At 36.2% G+C, this 17,927-nt stretch overlaps 1 protein-coding gene across 1 annotated transcript in view; it reads left to right on the top strand.

Moving 5' to 3' along the window:
* Positions 1-17,927, top strand: part of LOC138329883 (neuropilin and tolloid-like protein 1) — a 129,756-nt gene that overhangs the window by 46,242 nt on the left and 65,587 nt on the right. The window contains exon 3 of the mRNA XM_069277176.1: positions 17,794-17,883. Within this exon, the coding sequence (XP_069133277.1) occupies positions 17,794-17,883 (90 nt within the window). The remainder of the gene's footprint in view (positions 1-17,793; positions 17,884-17,927) is intronic.

Genomic DNA, 17,927 nt, shown 5'->3' with positions numbered 1-17,927 from the left:
AATACAGATGGTCAAAAGAAAAAAATGATCAAGGGAAAGAGATAGTCAAGGGAAAACATGGTCAAGGAAAAGAGGTGATCAGGGGATACAGACGGCCAAGTGAAATAGGTGATCAGGGGATACAGATGGTCAAGGAAAAGATGTGATCAGGGGGTATAGATGGTCAAGGAAAAGAGGTGATCTAGGGATACAGATGGCCAAGGGAAGGAGATGATCAGGGGAAAACAGATGGTCAAGGAAAGGAAATGATCGGAAGATACAGATGGTCAAGGAAAAGAGGTGTTCAGGGGATACAGATGGTCAAGGTAAAGAGTTAATCGGGGATACAGATGGTAAAGGTAAAGAGGTGATCAGGGAATACAGATAGTCAAAGAAAAGAGTTGATCGGGGGATACAGATGGTCAAGGTAAAGAGATGATCCGGGGATACAGATGGTCAAGGAAAAGAGGTGATCAGGGGATACAGATGGTCAAGGAAAAGAGGTGATCAGGGGATACACATGGTCAAGGTAAAGAGGTAATAAAGAGATACAGATGATCAAGGAAACGAGGTGATCAGGGGATACAGATGGTCAAGGAAAAGAGGTGATCAGGGGATACACATGGTCAAGGTAAAGAGGTAATAAAGAGATACAGATGATCAAGGAAACGAGGTGATCAGGGGATACAGATGGTCAAGGAAAGGAGATGATCAGAGGATACAGATGGTCAAGGTAAAGGAGTGATCAGGGGATACAGTGGTAAAAGAAAAGAGGTGAGCAGGGTAGGTGATCAGGGGATACAAATGGCCAAGGAAAAGAGGTTATAAGGGGATACAGATGGCCAAGGAAAAGAGGTTATAAGGGGATACAGATGGCCAAGGAAAGGAGATGATCGGGGGATACAGATGGTCAAGGAAAAGAGGTGATCAGGGGATACAGATGGTCAAGGAAAGGAGATGATCAGGGGATACAGATGGTCAAGGAAAGGAGATGATCGGGGGATACAGATGGTCAAGGACCAGAGGTGATCAGGGGATACAGATGGTAAAGGTAAAGAAGTGATCAGGGGATACAGATGGTCAAAAAAAAGAGTTGATCGGGGGATACAGATGGCCAAGGAAAAGAGGTGATCAGGGAATACAGATGGTCAAGGTAAAGAGGTGATCAGGGGATCCAGATGGTCAAGGAAAGGAGGTGTTCAGGGGATACAGATGGTAAAGGTAAAGAGGTGATCAGGGGATACATGTGGTAAAGTTAAGAGGTAATAAGGAGATACAGATGGTCTAGGAAAAGAGATGATCATGGGATACACATGGTAAAGGTAAAGAGGTGATCAGGGGATACATATGATTGTAAAGGTAAAGAGGTGATCAGGGTATACAGATGGTCAAGGAAAAGAGGTGATCAAGGGAGGTGATCAGGGGATACAGATGGCCAAGGAAAAGAGGTCGTCAGGGTATACAGATGGTCAAGGAAAAGAGGTGATCGGGGGATACAGATGGTTAAGGAAAGGACATGATCAGGGGATACAGATGGTCAAGGAAAGGAGATGATTGGGTGATACTGATGGTCAAGGAAAAATGGTGTTCAGGCGATACAGATGGTCAAGGTAAAAAGGTGATCAGGGGATACAGATAGTCAAGGTAAAGAGGTGAACGGGGGATATAGATGGTAAAAGTAAAGAGTTGATCGGGGGATACAGATGGTCAAGGAAAAGAGGTGATCAGGGGATACAGATGGTCAAGGTAACGAGGTGATCGGGGGATACAGATGATAAAGGAAAGGAGATGATCAGGGGATACAGATAGCCGAGGAAAAGAGATGATCAGGGGATACAGATGGTCAAGGAAAAAAGATAGAGGTGATCAGGGGATACAGATGGTCAAGGAAAAAAGATAGAGGTGATCAGGGGATACAGTAGTCAAGGAAAAAAGATAGAGGTGATCAGGGGATACAGTAGTCAAGGAAAAAAGATAGAGGTGATCAGGGGATACACATGGTAAAGGTAAAGAGGTGATCAGGGGATACAGATGGTCAAGGAAAAGAGGTGATCAGGGGATACACATGGTAAAAGTAAAGAGGTGATCAGGGGATACACATGGTAAAGGTAAAGAGGTGATCAGGGGATACAGATGGTCAAGGAAAAAAGATAGAGGTGATCAGGGGATACAGATGGTCAAGGAAAAAAGATAGAGGTGATCAGGGGATACAGTAGTCAAGGAAAAAAGATAGAGGTGATCAGGGGATACAGATGGTCAAGGAAAAAAGATAGAGGTGATCAGGGGATACACATGGTAAAGGTAAAGAGGTGATCAGGGGATACAGTAGTCAAGGAAAAAAGATAGAGGTGATCAGGGGATACACATGGTAAAGGTAAAGAGGTGATCAGGGGATACAGTAGTCAAGGAAAAAAGAAAAAAAAATGTTAATGGCAAGCAAGAGATGGTCAAGTAAAATGTAGATTGTCAGTTGATATAAATGATCAAAGTTAGAGATGGTGGAGCACCATCTTATAGTTATTTTGTAGAACTATACCAGCATGCAGTCTGTGTATCTTATGGTTCATGACAGGTTATAGCATAAAGAGATCACAAGTCAGCTACCATTTCTGATGTTGAAATGTCATTTAAAAAAGAGCAAATACTGGTATTGAGAAGGTTTTTCTGTACCCTAGTAAGTAATATAGAGTGATATCTAAGTTACTGAATTCAAACTAAATTGGCTCAGAGGAAGGCTCAGCACAAATGTTTAATAATCAATACTGGGAACACACGAAAATAGTCTATAGATCTTTAGTGTGAACTTTGATATACTTTAAAGACACACGAAGGATGGCCTTACTGCACAGCCTGGCTGTGTTCCTACATGTATCATTCACACTTACAAAAAACTTCAAACTTACTGACGTTGGGTGTTAATGTATCAGGCTAGATACAGTTACTGTAGGGATGTCAACTTTTATTTACGACAGATGCATTTGATTCACGCTTAAACAAAAGGTTTGAAGAAGAAAGAAATCAATGTTGCATTAGCCAGGGTCATTTATGGATGTGCCAGGTAAAGAAGGTTGAAGAAAAAACAGAGTAACCATAGAAAAACCACCGACCTACAGACTCAGTTCCTGGCAATGTAGGTTTTAAATTTGATTGCAACCCAGACGTGGAAGGTTATATTGCTGTGTTAATATGTCAAAACATCTTAACCCTTTGACCACAATGATCTTTAAAGAAAAAAAAGGTTCAGTATAGGTTTATATAGATACAGTCAAACCTCGATGATTCGAACTTCGATGAATCAAATTTCTCGTTGTATCGAACTTTTTGTCTGGTCCCGAATTTCTTCACTATATAACATTACTAACTAACCCATGTATGAATCGAAGTTTTATGAATCGAAGTTCTCGATGTATCGAACTTTTTTCTTGGACCATTTGTTATAGAATCATAGGTAACTGACACTCGATGATTCAAATAAAAATTTACCTGTACAGATCAGGTGTTCGCCGATACCCCGCGGCATGCTGTCACACCTTGCTGTCTCGCGACGGCCCTTCGCCGGACAATAGGGATTATGACAGCTTATGTTGCTAGCTTGATATCATCAAGATAATTAATATCATTAATCAGGCCGATACCCGGTGCTTTGTTTTTACAAGCTGCGTTATTAAATCATTAGTACGGCGAATATACAGTTAGTCGTTTTTTATGTTCGCCGCCGCCATTGGAAGCAGTTTGTAGAATTTACGGAACGGTAGATAGCGAGCCACATTATGAGTAACTCATACTCAAAACTGTTACATTGCACAAATTTGGCATAAATACTGGAGCAAATCGATCATTCTAAATCGAAGTATTTTGTAGGTGTTGTAGTGCTTTCGGTTCCTCCTTTTTAGTTTCGTTTTTACAACGTACACATGTGTTTTCGTTTCTATATTCATTCCGTAATATTTACCATCGCTTAAATAGTCACCAAACGAACACTTGTACATGGGTTAGGCCTAGTACATGTAAGTCTTGTTTATGATATATGTATGTATTGCTAACGATAGCAATACATGTGATTAAATGCATACTTGTTTTTATTTTGTTTTGCTTGTGGTACAATGATTATAAAGTTTACAGAACGGAGACGACATGTACACAACTACCACAGTTGGTCATGGTAAAAAAAACAACATCTGTTTAATTTCAACCACGAATAATTCGAAGTCTCGATGTTTCGAAGTTTTTCTGACGGTCCCTTGAACTTCGATACATCGAGGTTTGACTGTATGTGACTGCTAGTGCTAGTGGTCAATGTGCTCAACATTCTTCTATTTACCCTCCACTTCTTTCAGTTTAGAGGTGGATGGATGATGGTAGATCAGACACCTTAACCACTCAGTCATTTTTAAGTGGGCCCTTAAAATGTAAACCAGAACAACCCAGTATGGATTGCAAATGTGTTACACATTCTGCAGGTCCAGACTAGATTTGACCAGAGTTGTGTCCCAGACCAAGACAGTGTGTGATTTATAGATTTAGTTTGTGACTACATATCATAAGGGTCAGAGGTTCACTGAGCTGAACAATCCTTTCTTCTATGTAGACAGACTTTTAGTCTGTAGGAGTGCTACCTCTGTGGTCCCATGTAGGAGATATTGTGGCCTATTGAGCATGTAAAATAAACATGTTTGTCTTCACACCAGTGCTGACTGTGCTGGCTGTACCAGGGCGAGTTGATGAAGAGCCTTACATAGGTAACCCTGTACTCTACACCAATATATATATATAGCAGCTAACGTATGTCTATACATCTTATCACAGCCAGTGCAAAACTCTTCTTACTAATGGAAATTTTCTTTGTGGAGTGTTTAAATATATTGTAATAGAGTATATCAAAACACATTAATGCTGGCACATTCTCAACATCTGACCCACTCAACATTGTGTTGGGGATGGGTCGATGTGTTAGAAATCCACCCTATAGCAATTCATTGCTCTAAATTTCAGCAACCCTCAATCATGGCCCCTAAGCAACCCTCAGCAACCCTCATTGCCTCTCACTGGTTTCCCTGTTGATGAGATGATTTACTGTTGTGGAAAGAACATATGTTTTCAGGGATACCATAGCTAATGATACTGTGCACTTTTTAAAATGTCTATTGCCATGGAAGAGAAAAAGAGGCTTCTGATTGATGGACACTTAGATATCATCCAATTGTGATAAAAACTGGTATGTTGGGTTTGGATGATGCCCTTTTTTTGGGGTGAGGGATGCTAAACACAAAATGACTGCACATGCATTTGGAGACCTCCATTATAAGTAGTACTTGTTATGATTTGCTGTTGCATTTACATTCAGGACAAAGAAATTTGTTTTTGTTTGTTAATAGAATAGGACATACATTTAATTAAAGCTATTAAACTAAAGTACATATCAAACAAAATTAAAGTTTTAGTGGTGAACTAGTCTAAGCTATAAGACTAAGTCTTAGAGAAATATACTTAAATCAAGTGAAGTTATGCTATATCTTTTACTTTGACCATCAATATCAGTGTCAGATTATGATGAGGCATATTACAATCACATTGCATGAGGAATTTAAACCTTATTTTATGACTGAAGGCATCACATAGTGTGTAGCGTAAGAAAACTACAAAAAACACCTAGAAGATAATAGAAAGCTTTGGAAACTGGAGGCAAAGATTCATTGTCTGGCTCTTAAGTTAGACAAGTAAAGGTCACTCTTTGAAGGAATTCAATAGATAAGTTATCTTTAAGATGTTGTTTACACAGAGGCACATAGACTGATAATTTGGTTAAGTAACTTCATAAACATGTTGCTTTTAAAAATTTACTTTTATTATGACAGCATGGCAGAACTATGTTTAGAGCAAACATTTGCTCTGGTCACATGACAGACCTTTGTAATGGTCACATTACAGACCTATGCAATGGTAACATTACAAACCTTTGCAATGGTCACATGACAGACCTTTGCAATGGTCACATGACATATCTTTGCAATGGCCACATGATAGACCTTTGCAATGGTCACATGACATATCTTTGCAATGGTCAAATAGCAGACCTTTGCAATGGTCACATGAAAAATCTTTGTAATGGTCACATGACAGACCTTTGCAATGGTCACATGACCAACCTTTGCAACAGCCACATGACACTCCTTTTCAATGGTCACATGACAGGCCTTTGCAATAGTCACATAACATATCTTTGCAATGGTCACATGAAATATCTTTGTAATGGTCAAATGGCAGACCTATGCAATGGTCACATGACCAACCTTTGCGATGGCCACATGACAGACCTTTTCAATGGTCACATGACATACCTTTGAAATGGTCACATGACATATCTTTGCAATGGTCACATGACAGACCTTTGCAATGGTCACATGACACATCTTTGCAATGGTCACATGACAGACCTTTGCAATGGCCACATGACATATCTTTGCAATGGCCACCTGACATATCTTTGCAATTGTCACATGACATGTCTTTGCAATGGCCACATGGTAGACATTTGCGATGATCACATGATAAACCTTTGCAATGGTCACATGACATATCTTTCTAATGGCCACATGGCAGACCTTTGCTATGGTCACATAATAGACTTTTGCAATGGTCACATGATAGACCTTCGCAATGGTCTTATGATAGACCTTTGCAATGGTCACATGACATATCTTTGTAATGGCCACATGGCAGACCTTCGCTTTGGTCACATGACAGACCTTTGCAATGGCCACATGACAGGTCTTTGATTTAGAGGCAATATGACATACCTGTTTGCTGTAATGACATTACAAATGTTTTTGGATGAATGATTGCTTTGGAGAGACAGAATAGTTGTGGATTAGGAAGGGATTAATATCTTGCTTTTGTTTTAATGTTAGATATTGTCTGTGGTGCTATGCTGACACCTTCCATTTTGTCTGACTGAAGGGATGTGGACGTATCACATTGCACTCTAACAGTTGATAGACGACACTGTATCAATTCTGTAGTTGTGAGGACCTCTGAGAATTATTTACTTTCAATACCAGAAAATTAGTATATTTGTCCTGTGAGACTGAACTTCATCAATCCTAGACTGCATCCAATCTGTATCGCTTCTCTGCTGATATCTCTGAGGAAGTGTTCTCACTGTTAGGGATGTCAATACTACACTATAAGACACACTTCAAGATAAACAAGCAAGGCTTGTTTTCTACCCAATGTCATTATCGCAACAATTCAGTTTTGATTTGTCTTTATAAAAATCTGTACTTTTTATCAATAAGCTGTGAAATTGCCTGAGTTATATTGCTGTTTTAAATACTAATAAATTATGTATTCATAAAATATATTATTTAGTAGTATATGGATATCCCAGCAGGGATTATTACCAAGACCATTTTGAGAGGTATTATTCTGTACTTTTGTAGCCAGCTGATTCCTTCCTGAATATATGAATATGAAAAACCATACAGAAGATATATTGTGTGCAATGTGTGCAAATGCATTTAACAACTACTCCAACAAAGTCCAGGGCATTTCTTAAAATTTTGAAATATAAACTCATTTTGATAAATGGCATTAAATAGTCTATGCACAATTTGCTAAAAGTTTAATATATATTAAGTCCTGTCATTATTCAAATAAGTTAATAAGACATCAAAAATCTGTAACATTTGGATGACAAATGTTATATGGGTAATACAGCCTCTATGCCTATAAAGTAGGTAGACTTTAAAAGAGATGTATGTGCGTGAGGAATATTTTAGAAAGTACAGCTTTGATTAAAACAAAAATAGGATAAACAAGATGATGATTTATTTCCAAAACTTCCGTCAATATAGTAAAGCGCTACTATGGATTTTTCCCAGCTATTTATATTGTTTTTGTTTAAAATTATTGATTTTTAACAAATTCTACAGAATTTGCAACTTAAATTTTAAGTAAAAGCCAGGGATTTTCTTTGAACTATTTGCCCATCAAGAGATAATGGTTTTTGACATTGATATATAAATGGTCTGAAGCAAAAACTTGACGTAGCCTTAGAGTTTCAGGTTTTGACAGAATGAATTTATTGAGCAGAGTAGATCATACAAATAATATATTACTGTTTGTGAAATACTTATGTTGGTTGATGAATTTCAGTGGATCAGCTTGTGACATTGTGGGTGAATAAATGTTTAAAGAAATAACTCCAAAGGAAAACTGATGGTTTCAAAAACTTATTATAGTTTCTTCCATTTAGAGGGTGAAATCCATGTCGTCATTTCAATATTGTATATTGTTTTAGGGTTTTCACCACTAACTTTCATGTAGCAGTACACATCCACGATAACCCATATTCAGAGTGTGTAGTCGGTCATAGTTTTAGGTCCAAAATTTTCACAAACTTGGACCTAATACTAGAAAATTAAATGAAATGTTTACATATAATTCAACAGATTCTTATCATGTCACAGATCAAAATTTCATGAATCAGTCAATGACCCTCAAAATTACGAAAATAACTCGCTATGTAAGTAGCAGAGGTAATTTAGCCTACTTGAAAAACAATTGCAAATACTTTGCAACCGTCAACATGGGCCTTAAACTCTCAATCTGTAGGTGAAGGGCTAGTTATTTAAAATGTCAGGCAAAGCTCAGCTTCAAAATTGTTCCTTTATCAAATTTCAGAAGAAAAAGTTATATTCACAATCCTTTAATCTTAGAATTAATCTAAATGACATGCTAAGAAGAGTTAGGTTATATATTCTAATGCAGGAGAAACAGGATAGTCTTTGCTGATGTGTTTATTTTCTAATTACAGTCAAACCTGCTCTAACGACCACCTGTATATAACAACCGCCTGTCTATAACGACCGGTTTTTAGACTCACTGTGCATTTTTACTATATAATGGCACTGTGCATAATGACCACCTGTCTAATGTGGCTAACGACCTGTCGTTTTAGCCCCGTCAAAGTTGTATAACGACCGGTCGCTGAGATCGACTTTTCGAGTACCGAGTACAGTGTGTGTGTGTAGTAGCGTCCCTTCGACCTACTTCCGGTAATTAACTCCCTTTGTAAAAAGCCCAAATTATGAATTGTTTATACAGTACTGTTTGGTTTATAACCTAGCGGTCGTAACATTTGAGATACAAATATGGTTTCCTACTTAAGGATGGAAGTTTTAACGACCGTTTATGCCTATCAAAGACTGAAATTATGTTTTGTCGCGAATGCCATGTGCACGAAAAATCACTCGTAAAGCGTGATTTTGAAGCCACAACTCGGATGATACGGTAGGCAAAATAAAACATACCGATTTATTTAACATGTTCCGTTATTCATTGTCGATATTGAGCACGGTTTTATTATTAAGAAATGGCCTGTACTTAAGCTACAGTGCCGTGCCAAAAGTATTTGGTCACAATGGCGGCGTGTTAACGTCGTGTCAATAACATCGCTGAAAATGGCCTTGGCATTCATTGTAAACGTCACTGATGATGACGTCATCATTTTTAGGTTTGCGTATGACGTCATGTTACGTCACACAATTTTTGTGTTGTCGTCTGCTTTCTGTTTTTTCCCGTGGACGTGTATTGCCAAGATGGGCCGAAAAGGAAAAGAACTATCAATGGGCGTTAAAAATATGATCGTAGGGATGTTTAGGAGTGGATATTCACGACGAAAGATAGGTATGATGTTAAAAATACCGAAGTCCACAGTTATTGACATTGTTAACAAATTTTGTACATGTGGTTCAGTGGAAAACAGGCCGAGAAGCGGACGACCAAAGTTAGTGAATTTGCGGGATTATGTATTTCTAATTAGGCCTATAAATTTACGTTCTTCTTTACGATTAGAGTCGGTCGGATTATCGCCCGATGTAACCCGGGTATTCTCGATGTGTTTATAAATAAAATACAGACCCATTTCTTGGTAGAAATGTTACTGAAAGTTAATATGTGTACATGCATTGTGATTTTAATAGTTTTGAAGCTGTATATTGTGAGAAAACGCCTCCAAATCGATCTTTCATGTTCCGATATTAATCCGTCAAAACTGGTTACAAGGCAACATTACATAACGTTACAACTTGCCAGCGAGAATGTGTTGTAAAAAAATATTACACGCATACATTGTCTGAAAATAATCGTTCACAGATAATCCCAGGCCATGTGAAGTCAGTAATTAGGTAATGATTATGTTCATAGCTGAAAAAAATCTACTATGTATCAAAACGAGTTGATTTTGTTATAGGCCCTAATCGAAACTTCGGATTGCATTGAAATAAAACGAACACAAATCACGGAAATATATTGACACAATTATTTCTTAAATAATGCATGGCAATAAATATATAAACATCCAGTAGCAGGTCTGTTTTGTATTAATACAATTCTGTTTTATTTACTGGCTCGTTGGTTGGCATGAAAGCCCCAACCTGTCTATAAAGGCAACCTGTCTATAGTGACCATTTTTCTGTCTCCCCTTCAGTGGTCATTATAGACAGGTTTGACTGTAAAAAGATTCATCGTGCATGTATCCTTATTGGTCTGGATAGTGTACAACAGGTTTTTGTATGATATACAGTATGGCTGTCATGAAAACTGCTGGGAAATCTGTTGGAAAATGACATCTAATGATTTCCTTGTCTTTAGTTTTAATGTTCTTCATTTATAGATCATAAAGATGAAAAGAGGTGTTTTTTTTGTATTTGTGTGTGCATTGTAAGTCTCAAGTCTCAAGTCTGAGACAATTGTCTGGGCTTATTTACTGGCATGAATTTAATAATACACTATACGATTTGAAATGCACAGTATGCTGGTTTATCAATCTTTATCATAGCAAAAATGATCTTGTCTTGTAATTTTTTATGAATGCTATAAGTATAAAACTACAGATAAATTACCTTGTGCCAGGCTGATCCTGTGAAGATCATACTATATATATATATGCCTTTGGATTCTGCTGTTATAAGTATACCATAAGTGAGATTAATGACTAGCAATTGGTGAAGTCTTACTGTGAAAACCTTAGTGTATTAGAGCCTGCTATCGATGTCTACAATCACAAGAACAAGACGTTATACATGAATTAATCATGTGACGATTGTGTAAGTCTAGAGATAATAGCATTCCACCCTGTTGATAGTCAATGTTTGGTATCTCCCATAGAGATCTCTCTTATCTCAGCAAACTTTCATCCAAATCATTCTCGTGTATTCTAGAATGTTTTTCATCCATGTAATTGGTACAGATCAAATTGTCTTATTGTAACAAATAGATCTTGATGATGCAGTATACTGATGTTCATCTGAATGCTGAATAGAAATGATATCTGTAGGATCCCTGTTATTCATCTGATGAAAGTGCAGACGACAGTGCTGAGAAAGTGAACCTAGAAAACCAGGAAGTCTCGACCTGGTCGACATATTACACGTCTATAAATAGCATGACAGAAAGGGACTAATTAACAAAAGACTTCCAAATTGATGAACTTCATGCATTGCAAAAATGTATCTAATAGAATAGACTGAAACAGGAAAACGGATAATGCATGAATGCTGTAAATTAGCTGTGTTGAATATTTAACCAATCATTGGCTGGTGTTTTTTGCTGTTTAAAATGTTCTTGTAATAAATTGGGGGTGGGCATGTTGTGTTTTCTATTTCTGTCCTGTCGTATTCCATCCCATATCCCATGGGGTTTGATTCAACATAGCTTTTATTGAGTGTAGTCAGTTAGAGGTGTGAGAGTTGGGGGAAAACTCTGGCTGTTTTGTACCTTTAAGGGATTCAACCCTTGAGATAATCCTTGTGTTGAGATCATTGATATCATTATCACAAATCACTTACTTTATCTATTGTTTTATCATTTATAGTATCACCTCCTAAATATACAAAAATATCCATATTGCTTACAAGGGGTTGCAAATTTGGTATAAATATACTACATACCCTACAACTATGGGTATCAAGCTCAAAACCCATGTTGAACATATGTCAGTTACCGACTCAGCTGGGCTATGATGTTTCTCCAGGTACTCTGGCTTTCCTCAATTCTTGGCACAATATCCTTAAAATAATGACCTTGGAGATTAATAGGATACAAAACAAAAGCATACCAAACCATTACTAAAACTAAGATAGAACTCTGTTATTTAGCCTAATTTATACATGTCTTGTAAAAATGTACTACAATATAGGATAGATCTGACATAACCAGCTGATGGCCTACTGAGGCAGTATAATCCTGGTATAAAACTGTATAATGTGTAATATTAATGTAAATGGTAGCACTATCGGAATTTTATTACAATAAAATCATGGCCTTTTGTAACATTTTGCATTCATTGCTATATATACCGAGCCTTTCTCTATAGCCGTATTAATACATCACATGACCAACCTAAACGCTTGTATCGATGATCCATATCATTTTCCCCCAATCTCCTGGCATTTGTCTGGTGTTTGTAATTATTTATACTTCTATTCCTGCCAAAAATGTATTATTTTTATAAGTAGGATATCGAAGAATAAATATTTCTCACATGAAAAATCATGAGGTCTATATTTTCTAATATTTTATATAAATTGGCCTATTTAGTTGAGATCAATTCTTTCTGAAATTTGCATGGAATATATAATTTATGGTTTTTGTTTCAGCTATAAATCATGACTTTGTAGATCAATCATCATTCATATTCTCAAAGATTAAAATTCTTATATCTTTTGATTTATTTATAGCATATTGTGGACAAACTCAATGAGACTTGCTCAAATGAATATCTAATGATTAAGTGTGCATTTAACTGTTAGAGGCAGGGACATTTTTTACTATATTATAACTGTAAAAAAAAAATTGATTTTTCAGAAGAGTTGTTTTTGTGTTACCCGTATAAAAAGCTGATTTTATATTAAATTTTATGTGCAAAGATAACAGAAATTAAGCATATTTGATGCAAAGATGTGCTTCACACCATTGTTCATGTAAGACTAAGTCAACTCTTGTATAATGAGTTTTAGCGAAAAGCCAATATATTTTGATTATTGAAAATTGCATAGAGTTTTAATAGGGTTTCTTGAATGTGTCTTTTGGGAGAATTCAATTACCATTACAGTTCTCGCCGGCAATTTCCTGAATATCATTGCATGTGATTTCAGGTGTTGTAAAGGAAATTGTTGATACGGTAAAGTGAAAATACTGCCATAAAACTATAGACTCAACATAAACCATTAAACTGTAGACTCAACATTTTATAAAGGCTTGTCTGTAATTGTAAAGGAACCTTCAGATCTCAGAATTAATTCTCGCTACAAAACAGAAGGTTTCATCCTCAAATTACCATATGTCAATTAACAGGCTTTGTTTTATCGTCTACACATTGTAATGTACAAAATTAAAGGTCTTTGGTCACGCAGTTGAAGCTGTCATAAAATCCAGTCACACTACCTTTACTTCCAGGATCTGCTCCAAGTTGAAGAATTTTATGATGAAGATTGCATAATTCTGAAAATTACCGCTTTTATTGTAGTTGTGATTTAAAGGATGTTGTGAGAATCAACTCTAAAATTTCTGCTCTGCAAAAACAAACTTTGACCTCTTTTCATCTGGTCGCCTTGATTCTGCTAAATTCATGACAATATTTCCGGTTTCCTCTCAGTGAAAACATCTTTTTTCTATCATTTTCTCTTTATTCAAAAACGATCTTTTAAAAGTCCTGACATTTTTTTTAGAAGATGATCCAAAGATAATCTTTAGGGGATTCTAGGTTTTGAATTTCTATTTTGATTGTAAGCCTTTACCCAAGGATTATGTTCTGTCGATACATTTTATTTCATAAATGAGAACATGAAGCTGAAAATGTCATTTCACATGGCTTATTTAGAGTTTTTAAAGATGACAGCCTATGATTATAATAGTTTGGATGGTTTAGGTTAGGTAATTCAGACTAGTGGTGAATATCCACATTAAGCATGCAAATCATTGCATAAACTTGTAATGTTGTGTAATAAACATAAAGATCTAATTATGAGGTATTCATCAAGCATCCAATATCACAACATATAACCTTTTTTTGTTGTTATGGACTTTGATATATATAGAAACTGCCTTCCAACCTGCTATGATTTTCAGTATTCCAGAATTAAGAAATACATTCTGTTGGGTGTCTATTTTGACATTTGAGAATAAATCAACAAGTTTTATATCTCATCTGAAGCAAAAATCAATATGGCAGACATAATTATATTTACACAACTTTAATAAAATTTGATGTGATAAATAAATCATGTAAAACAGAAGTCAATAACTCAGGGACTTAATATAACCAGGCAGGGATTAGAATACCTCAGAGGTAGTAATGTACTCACACAGGTCTAGGTTCTGATGGAGTATAGAATCTCTCAATAAACCCTAAATCTATGAAATACTAGGACATATTGTCACATATAAGAATTAAATCATTACCAATTCAAGGTCTTCCAAATGAGATAGGGGAGAAGTTTTTTTTATGTCCTATTAATAGTCTAGAGTATGGTGGCTGATATCAAGTGAAGAGTGACATTGAAACAATGTGCTGTAACAATGCATCACGCAAAGAGTGACAATACTTTCAAACTTGCTTCCTAGAGATTAAGGGCTAAAGGTTATTTGTCAGGACACCTTAACCACTCAGCCACCGTTGCCTAGGTACAAGAGGGAAGAAGTACATTAAACATCCTCCATCTATATGAGATCCAACCTCTCTCCATTATTGGACAGTAGAGGAGAGAAGAATTACATCACACAACCTAATACGACATGGAGCACCCTACTGACAATATCTTGGAGATTAAACACTTGAAGCATACTGCAGCAAACATTTTGACAAAATCTAGGAATCTATAAGAAAGCGCGTCAGTGAGTATTGATCTATGTCAGAATGAGAAATAGTTTGTCTTGTGCCAATGTTTAGCTCTGACACTAAGTGACTTCTGTATGTGTATTTTTGGTGCCATGATCAGATTAGCTTCTTTAATCATGATTTTTTACCCAATTTTTACATGTATAAGAGCTGTTACAGATTGGCATCTGAGAAATGGTTCTCTAATATCTAAAGCTGAATACAACAGAGTGATTCTGATCGCTATAGCTCACACCAGATTTGTGTATTATAAAAGCCTTACGGCTCCTAGATGCGTATGACATGCACGTGTGCATTCAACGGAAATGAGAGATAATTGTTGATTTGAGGCTCACAAATTTCATGTTGATGTAATAGATAATGATATTTGATAATATTAAGGAGAAGGAGGCTTTCATATTTTTTTCCCAAGCAGATCAAGGGTTCCTAAATGTTGAAGTCGAAAGCCAATCCATCAAATATTTGATCAAGTAATAACAGCCAATAGCATCAGAATTTTATTATTTAGTCACTTTAAATTGATAGAATTACCAGTAAAACTAACAGCTAATTCAGTAGTTAAACTGGCCAAATCATCTGTAACAATTATCAAGCCTCTCTGGTCATAACTAATTGACTGATCCCCAGGCAGTATAATGTAGCCACGTTCCTGCCCGCACATTCACAGGTTTCCATTCAATGTTGGAGCAAATGTCGTAGCATACACGGTACTAAATGTAAAGTCATGTGCCTGGGCAGTTTAATGGACAGTTTGAGAACCCTCATTTACATGTGGTAACTTATCAAATTAGTTGTTAACCTATGAAATTACATGTGACTAGTAGCTGATCAAATAGTATATATGTTATAACTAATATTTTTTTTATGATCAAACTGCAGTAAAACATATCGATAAAGACATGATAAAGGACAAAGAAATAATGGTTCCGATAGAGTTACAACTAGCTGTTACGTGACCCCAAGAAAGTGATCTCAGTACCTTATTTCCAGTGTTTTTCTGCTGCGGCTTATATGTGAATAAAACAGAAAAATGAGACTTTTGAAAAAGATTTCAAAAATCACATAAAGGTTGAAGAGGGGCAAGTAAAACAACATGATAATGGACTAGTAGCTAAAACATGTCATTTGATTGAGCAATATAATACAGGTTGATCAATATTGTTATCGGATCAGAGAAATGTTGTTAGCTGATGAATTGATAACATTAACTTAATTATCATATTATGAATGCAAGCTCGGAGCATGAAATTGAACATTTGTATCAAATTGGTCATGTACTATTTACTTATAAAATTAATAATCTATGATAGATCATAAAAATTTCAGTATGTAGTTAAGCCACTAATATATTTTTTTGTATTATGTGAATTTGTATACTCATAAAATATATCTTTGAAATTGTAATGAGATATATTCCTCGTGGACTTAGCTCAAAGCCCAACGAGGCCATGGTTGCCAAGTGAATAAGATACCCTTACAATAATTAGCATACTTAAGTACTCCAGCTCAGATTGCTAGTTTGAATCCAATGTGGGGCATTTGAGTCAGCTGCTACTGACTTACCTAATTCTGATCAATGGTTTTTTCTGGGGGTACTCTGGCTTTCCTCCACCATCCAAACCTGGCATATCCTTAAAGAATCCTGGCTGTAAAAAGGACATAGTCGTAAAATCGGTAAAATAAAAAAAAAGTTGAACTACAACCTAATGTTGCACTTGGGTCATAGATTTTTCTCATGGAAATCTACTTACCTGTTTCCTCAGGGCAGGCACCAATATTCTTAAATAATTAAAGTTGCTTAGAAACGATAAAAAGAGAAACAAACATTATGGTCACTCAATGGACAAAGAGAGAAAATTGTCTTTAATTAATAGCCATGGAAGAGTTCTTTATACACAGCTTAAATTATGATGAAATTGAAAATTTGGGACTCTAAGAGTGTGGTCTTATAAAGCAGTGGTGGCTGCTATAACAGGTTTTACTGTCAATATTGGAGGAAATATTATACTTTGCAAACACGATACCATTTTGAAAGTCGTGCCTCCTTTTACAACAAGTCAGAGTATTGATCGTGGCAGTCTAGAAATGTTACCGAATCAGTTCAAGGCTCTACAAAGATTTCCTTCTGTAAAATTAATCTCCCCCCCTCAGTCGACATTGGAGCAACTACAGTCAGTGATAAGGATTCTAATTTAACTGTTGACAACTTGGATATTGGTATCAATTTGAATTACCACCAAGTCATGGAACACGTGGCATTTACTTTACAAGATCAGGGTTTCTTCTGAAATCTTTTAACAGTATATATCGCAAACCCACAAATGAAAGTATTTCCTTTCCTGTGAATTTTTGGATTTCTATCATAGCACTATCATTTTTTTTCTTCGGAGGGAATAACTTGATTAGTGTAATTACTTGAAGAGATTTGCAGTTGATGCTGAGAATACACCTTGTGGTGGTAGCATGTCACATCAAGCAGAGCTAATAGTTGAGAATAACTATTTCAGCCCAATGCTTGGCCGACCAATTTTCTTCAGCTTAGATACCCCACATACAGAATTTTCATGATCGATACCAACGTTTTGTATTCCGTTAAGGACATTTTCCAACAGCAATTTTGTACTATCAATATTCATTTTCTGTGCTTTTCTGAAAAATTTGTGAATTTATGTTGCTATTTCTAGAGCAACCTGATTAAGTATCTTGTTCTATAGTGTACAGAATAGATCAAGTGTTTCCAAGATAAAGTTTCAAATATGACATATTGTACACTTATATATAAAAGATACCATATTGAAATTTTGCATTAATTAGAACCTTTTGATATTGCACTGGAGAATTGCATTAATCAGGACCATTTGATATAGTCCCAGAGAATTGAAGATTTGACTGACAATTACATGAATTTCTTTCAGAGAAAGGTCCCAAGGGGAAGCACAGGGTAGAGCCACTGGGGTTTTATGTAAAGAAAGGGAAGGTGGATGGCGGAGTAGAGAGACCACAAGGTACTACAGGCATGGCTTCTTGGTCGTAATGCATGTCATACCTA

This window comes from Argopecten irradians, chromosome 1, assembly GCF_041381155.1.
Source record: "Argopecten irradians isolate NY chromosome 1, Ai_NY, whole genome shotgun sequence".
Lineage (NCBI taxonomy): Eukaryota > Metazoa > Mollusca > Bivalvia > Pectinida > Pectinidae > Argopecten > Argopecten irradians.
The sequence above is the reverse complement of the archived record's forward strand: the minus strand, read 5'-3'. Positions and strand labels throughout refer to the sequence as shown.